This window comes from Tachypleus tridentatus, chromosome 12 (genome assembly GCF_004210375.1).
Source record: "Tachypleus tridentatus isolate NWPU-2018 chromosome 12, ASM421037v1, whole genome shotgun sequence".
NCBI classification, from domain to species: domain Eukaryota; kingdom Metazoa; phylum Arthropoda; class Merostomata; order Xiphosura; family Limulidae; genus Tachypleus; species Tachypleus tridentatus.
This window is the reverse complement of record NC_134836.1, coordinates 129,766,850-129,773,735: the sequence shown is the minus strand read 5'-3', so window position 1 is coordinate 129,773,735 and position 6,886 is coordinate 129,766,850. Positions and strand designations below refer to the sequence as shown.

Here is a 6,886-nt window from a genome sequence, read left to right as displayed (position 1 = left end):
ATTATTTATTTATCGTCATTACTATTATTTATAATAGTAACGTTGAAAGCCATCTGGACCATTCTGGTTAAATGTTTTCTCATCAGAGAACAAAACTTTCTTTCACTTTTCTATGTCCCATGTTTTGTGCTTCTCAGCAAAGTTTAACCGAGCTGTTTTGTGATGTAGAAGGAGGCGTGGCCTTTGAAGACATTTACGGTTTTTAAAGTCTTTCTCTCGTAGATTCCGTCTTATTGTTCTTGAGCAGCATTCTGCATCCGTAAGAGCCTTAATCTGTTTCGACGATCGGCTGGTGTCTTTAAACGGAAAACCCGTCGAATCCTCCTGCTCAACGCCGGCGAAATTTTCTTTGGCCGACCACTTGAAATTTTCGTTCCGTAGCCCTCAGGATCTTTTAAGAATTTTGCAACAGGAGTTTTACTGAGCCCAATCTCACCAGCGATGGCACGTTGATAGAGACCTTGCTTTTGCAGCTCGACAATTCTGCCACGTTCAAACTCTGCCAACCTTTTAGCCAATGTAACACAGGAGATGTCAGTGGGAGATGTTGACAACGCTAATGCTTGAACACAAATGACTAAATTTTGTTACGTGTATACCGAATAACGCTTCGTTTCAGTATGGACTTAAACTTTTGACCAGCTAGTATTTAGGTCAATTTCATGGTCTTCACATTTCCCTATTATAAATGCTGAAAACGATTTTTATTTTTATTTTCTTTTTTCTTATTTTCACCTTTCGAAGCTCTACTCAAATAAGTGGTTGAGTCTAACAACGCAAAACGCATATTTTTTCTTTATGTTCATAGGCCTTAAGATTTTGGCCAGCAATGTATCATATTTTTTGGACAAATATACCAAGCATGTTTGAGCAACTTTGTTTAGTCATACTCTTAAGAAATTTTGCGAATGACAAGGATAGAGGGCACTGATGCAGTGGGGTAAAACTCAGTTCTGAGAACATCAATTTGACAGCACTTGGTGATGTAGTTAATCAAACCTAAAATAATATTGTTCAGCTTATGTATAATTTTGGTAAAATACTTTATTTGACAGAATTTTATGAATAAAAACTTTTAAAAGAAAGTTTTAATATGCTGTGATGAAAATGTTATTTGCTCGATTAAATAATTTACGTATAATGTGATAAATATTCTCTACTTTATAAGTCAAACGACAGAAAATATTTGTTTGTAGCTGAATAGACTATTTTGAGAATGTAAAAAGTAGTCCCTTCATCTTAAAGTGGAAGGTTATAAGTACCCGAAACTCTTAAAATTGTCTTTTGGGAGAGTAATATCATATATCGTTGTTGTGTTTACTGTGTCGGTGTTTGAAGATTGAGAGTGAATACTTTGGATACTGCAGAAAGATTTGGCATTAAAATTCAGCATGGTGGGTCGAATTACGTACTTTATGATTTTGCATATATTTGTATTATTCATGATGTATATTTAAAATAAACTAGATCTGTAACTTAAAAATTAAAGAGATATGTATGTTATTTTATACTAAGTCGACAAGTATTAACCCAGTTTAGTGTAGCCTGTATTGTCTACAGTAACAATATTATTATTAATATTAGTAAGAAAGAGAGGTTACCAAATAATATATTTACATTAAATAGTGAATATGTAATACACACTGTTTTTATTTGCATACTGTGTTTTTCGACTGACACTGACAGCGACATTGCTTTTCAGCATATAAAAGTATAAACAGTGAAACATTAATAGCAGTATTGAGTGATGAGAAAAGTTAAGACATACATCGTCACTTTTCCATTTGTCGGGCTGCATTAAACCTAGTGTTACGCGAAGAAAGAACTTATAATTGTATTTTACTGCTAACTTTGTAATTGGAAATTAAAAGTTAAATTCTCTCATAGTATTAATAACAACTCAGAACAATTATATATATCTAAGACTAAACATAATTTATTGTGATGCAACTGGAACGACCTTGTGATGTAGAAGCTTTGTATTTACTGAAGGTAAGTCTTGTCTAAAATATAGAAAACTGTTTGAACGTAATAGTACTAACGGCAGTCTTTCTATACAACATGTTAGGCCTAACAAATGTTTGTTAGGTACAACTCAACTAGCAACAGTTAGTCTACTGTGTATAAAATCAAAACTTCAGATATTCTGTAAAGAGAGTCTCTACTGTGTATAAAATCAAAACTACAGATATTCTGTAAGGAGAGTCCAATGTGTATAAAAACAAAACTACAGATATTCTGTAGAGTTACTGTGCATAGAATCAAAACTACAGATATTCTGTAAGGAGAGTCTAATGTGTATAAAAACAAAACTACAGATATTCTGTAGAGTTACTGTGCATAGAATCAAAACTACAGATATTCTATAAAGAGAGAGAGACTACTGTGTATAAAAACAAAACTACAGATATTCTGTAAGGAGAGTAATGTGTATAAAAACAAAACTACAGATATTCTTTAAAGAGAGACTAGTGTGTTTCAAAACAAATGGGTCTATCTGATGTTAAAAAAGAAGCTACAGATATGTAAAGAATGTAACAAGTTACATAATAATAGAATAGAAGGTAGTGTTCTACTGATAATAGAAAATAGAATAATTAACATTTGTTTAATTGTTTGTTTCTTTTAGATACATTTATAAGACTAACTTAAATCAGCTGGAATTGTGAAAAAGTACAGCTGTTTCATAGAATACTGATTTTTATTTCCATGATTGTATGGCAGAGACTTATCTTACAGTGACATTGGATAGTAAATGGTGTAGTTAAAAGTTTGCAGACATTATGGTAAACAGCTGTAAATCAATGAACACCACTGTTTATTGAACTGTGAACAGTTTTTTTATCATCCTAAACTGTGTTTGATGAGGGAATACAATATTAGTGAGTGAAAGTATTATTTAATACTGCAGATAAAATAAAAAACCACGAAGGTTGTCTTCAAATAGTTTTCAGAATCACATTACTTTGAAGACCTGACACTGTAAAACTGTACCATGTAATAATGTTATCTTCCAGTAGAATGTAACACTGTACCATGTAATAATGTTATCTTCCAATAGAATGTAACACTGTGCCATGTAATAATGTTATCTTCCAATAGAATGTAACACTGTACCATGTAATAGTGTTATCTACCAGTAGAATGTAACACTGTGCCATGTAATAATGTTATCTTCCAGTAGAATGTAACACTGTACCATGTAATAGCGTTATCTACCAGTAGAATGTAACACTGTGCCATGTAATAATGTTAACTACCAGTAGAATGTAGCACTGTGCCATGTAATAATGTTATATTTCAGTAGAATGTAACACTGTACCATGTAATAATGTTATCTTCCAGTAGAATGTAACACTGTGCCATGTAATAATGTTAACTACCAGTAGAATGTAGCACTGTGCCATGTAATAATGTTATATTTCAGTAGAATGTAGCACTGTGCCATGTAATAATGTTATCTTTCAGTAGAATGTAACACTGTGCCATGTAATAATGTTATCTTCCAGTAGAATGTAACACTGTACCATGTAATAATGTTATCTTCCAGTGGAATGTAACACTGTGCCATGTAATAATGTTAACTACCAGTAGAATGTAGCACTGTGCCATGTAATAATGTTATCTTCCAGTAGAATGTAACACTGTACCATGTAATAGCGTTATCTACCAGTAGAATGTAACACTGTGCCATGTAATAATGTTAACTACCAGTAGAATGTAGCACTGTGCCATGTAATAATGTTATATTTCAGTAGAATGTAACACTGTACCATATAATAATGTTATCTTCCAGTAGAATGTGACACTGTGCCATGTAATAATGTTAACTACCAGTAGAATGTAGCACTGTGCCATGTAATAATGTTATATTTCAGTAGAATGTAGCACTGTGCCATGTAATAATGTTATCTTTCAGTAGAATGTAACACTGTGCCATGTAATAATGTTATCTTCCAGTAGAATGTAACACTGTACCATGTAATAATGTTATCTTCCAGTGGAATGTAACACTGTGCCATGTAATAATGTTAACTACCAGTAGAATGTAGCACTGTGCCATGTAATAATGTTATCTTTCAGTAGAATGTAACACTGTACCATGTAATAATGTTATCTTCCAGTAGAATGTAACACTGTGCCATGTAATAATGTTATATTTTTGTCTTCCAATAAAGTACAACTCTGCAACATGTAATATTGAGATATTTTTTGTCTTTCAGCAGTCAAGTGACCCAAGTTGTGATAGATCACCTTCACCTTCCCCAGTTGGTGGACTTAATGCTCCGAAGTTTGGAACTTTAGTTCCTAATAGAGTATTTGTTGGTGGAATTGATCCAAGTGTAAGTGTTTTACAATGTTTTAGTGGAACCACTTATTGGTGTTAATAATATTTAGGTTAACACACACAGTTTGATTGTGAAATTGTTTCGTGTGTTTTAGTGGAACCAATTAGTAGTGTCAATAATATTTTAGGTTAACACACACAGTTTGATTGTGGAATTGTTTCAAGTGTTTTAGTGGAACCACTTATTGGTGTTAATAATATTTAGGTTAACACACACACTCATGGTTTATGAATTTGTTCAGTTATGCAGTATGTAAAAGTACTTTTATATGAAACATTTTGGTTTAATTTTGATCCAATGGTCATTCATATTAGACTATTTATGATAGTTGTCAGAAGTGCTTTATAACTAAACTTGTTAAATGTTTCTAGTGCATTTTAATAAAGGTGCTCCCCTAAAAAAAAGGAATGAAATAGATAAATAGAAACAAAGTAAACTGATTGATTTACAATAAAATAGTAGTATTAATCATTAGAGTTGGGTTGCTTGTTGCTGATCAGTTCACCCTCTAATATTAGTTCGGATCAAAGTGCACTTGTAGTGACCTCTTAGTGAATTATATTAAATCACTTTGGCATCAGAACGTATTTGATAAGTCAAGTTTTATTAATATTCATGTTTTAATTTTTTTATTTTTCTCACACTTCAGTTTTCTAGGTAAAGATACCTTGTTACTCCAAATTGCTCATATTTAAACTAATTCTCACATTTCAGTTTTCTAGGTAAAGATACCTTGTTACTCCAAATTGCTCATATTTAAACTAATTCTCACACTTCAGTTTTCTAGGTAAAGATACCTTGTTACTCCAAATTGCTCATATTTAAACTAATTCTCACACTTCAGTTTTCTAGGTAAAGATACCTTGTTACTCCAAATTGCTCATATTTAAACTAATTCTCACACTTCAGTTTTCTAGGTAAAGATACCTTGTTACTCCAAATTGCTCATATTTAAACTAATTCTCACACTTCAGTTTTCTAGGTAAAGATACCTTGTTACTCCAGATAGCTCATATTTAAACTAATTCTCACACTTCAGTTTTCTAGGTAAAGATACCTTGTTACTCCAAATTACTCATATTTAAACTAATTCTCACACTTCAGTTTTCTAGGTAAAGATACCTTGTTACTCCAAATTGCTCATATTTAAACTAATTCTCACACTTCAGTTTTCTAGGTAAAGATACCTTGTTACTCCAAATTACTCATATTTAAACTAATTCTCACACTTCAGTTTTCTAGGTAAAGATACCTTGTTACTCCAAATTGCTCATATTTAAACTAATTCTCACACTTCAGTTTTCTAGGTAAAGATACCTTGTTACTCCAAATTACTCATATTTAAACTAATTCTCACACTTCAGTTTTCTAGGTAAAGATACCTTGTTACTCCAGATAGCTCATATTTAAACTAATTCTCACACTTCAGTTTTCTAGGTAAAGATACCTTGTTACTCCAAATTGCTCATTTTTAAACTAATTCTCACACTTCAGTTTTCTAGGTAAAGATACCTTGTTACTCCAAATTACTCATATTTAAACTAATTCTCACACTTCAGTTTTCTAGGTAAAGATACCTTGTTACTCCAAATTGCTCATATTTAAACTAATTCTCACACTTCAGTTTTCTAGGTAAAGATACCTTGTTACTCCAAATTGCTCATTTTTAAACTAATTCTCACACTTCAGTTTTCTAGGTAAAGATACCTTGTTACTCCAAATTGCTCATATTTAAACTAATTCTCACACTTCAGTTTTCTAGGTAAAGATACCTTGTTACTCCAAATTACTCATATTTAAACTAATTCTCACACTTCAGTTTTCTAGGTAAAGATACCTTGTTACTCCAGATAGCTCATATTTAAACTAATTCTCACACTTCAGTTTTCTAGGTAAAGATACCTTGTTACTCCAAATTGCTCATATTTAAACTAATTCTCACACTTCAGTTTTCTGGGTAAAGATACCTTGTTACTCCAAATTGCTCATTTTTAAACTAATTCTCACACTTCAGTTTTCTAGATAAAGATATCTTGTTACTCCAGATTGCTCATATTTAAACTAATTCTCACACTTCAGTTTTCTAGGTAAAGATACCTTGTTACTCCAAATTACTCATATTTAAACTAATTCTCACACTTCAGTTTTCTAGGTAAAGATACCTTGTTACTCCAGATAGCTCATATTTAAACTAATTCTCACACTTCAGTTTTCTAGGTAAAGATACCTTGTTACTCCAAATTGCTCATATTTAAACTAATTCTCACACTTCAATTTTCTGGGTAAAGATACCTTGTTACTCCAAATTGCTCATTTTTAAACTAATTCTCACACTTCAGTTTTCTAGATAAAGATATCTTGTTACTCCAGATTGCTCATTTTTATATTTTTTTTATCTTTGTTCAAGATGCTAAGTTTCCTATAAATTATGTGTCTTTATTATACATATCCCTGATCTAAAATATTAATTTTTAATGTAGAAGAAGGATTTAACAAAATATATTTTATTTATAATATGAAAATCATCTTCCACTTGT

At 31.5% G+C, this 6,886-nt stretch overlaps 1 protein-coding gene across 11 annotated transcripts in view; it reads left to right on the top strand.

Moving 5' to 3' along the window:
- Positions 1-234: 234 nt before the first annotated feature.
- LOC143234678 (protein boule-like) overlaps positions 235-6,886 on the top strand; it is a 49,700-nt gene continuing 43,048 nt past the window's right edge. For 3 of the 11 annotated variants that reach the window (XM_076472226.1, XM_076472223.1, XM_076472218.1), the window contains exons 1-2: positions 235-1,394; positions 4,224-4,343. In XM_076472226.1, coding sequence (XP_076328341.1) covers positions 1,392-1,394; positions 4,224-4,343 — 123 coding nt within the window. In that variant the 5' untranslated portion in view covers positions 235-1,391. Of the gene's footprint in view, positions 1,993-4,223; positions 4,344-6,886 lie in introns of all 11 variants that reach the window. The other 8 variants (XM_076472220.1, XM_076472216.1, XM_076472219.1 and 5 more) reach the window with 8 other exon arrangements.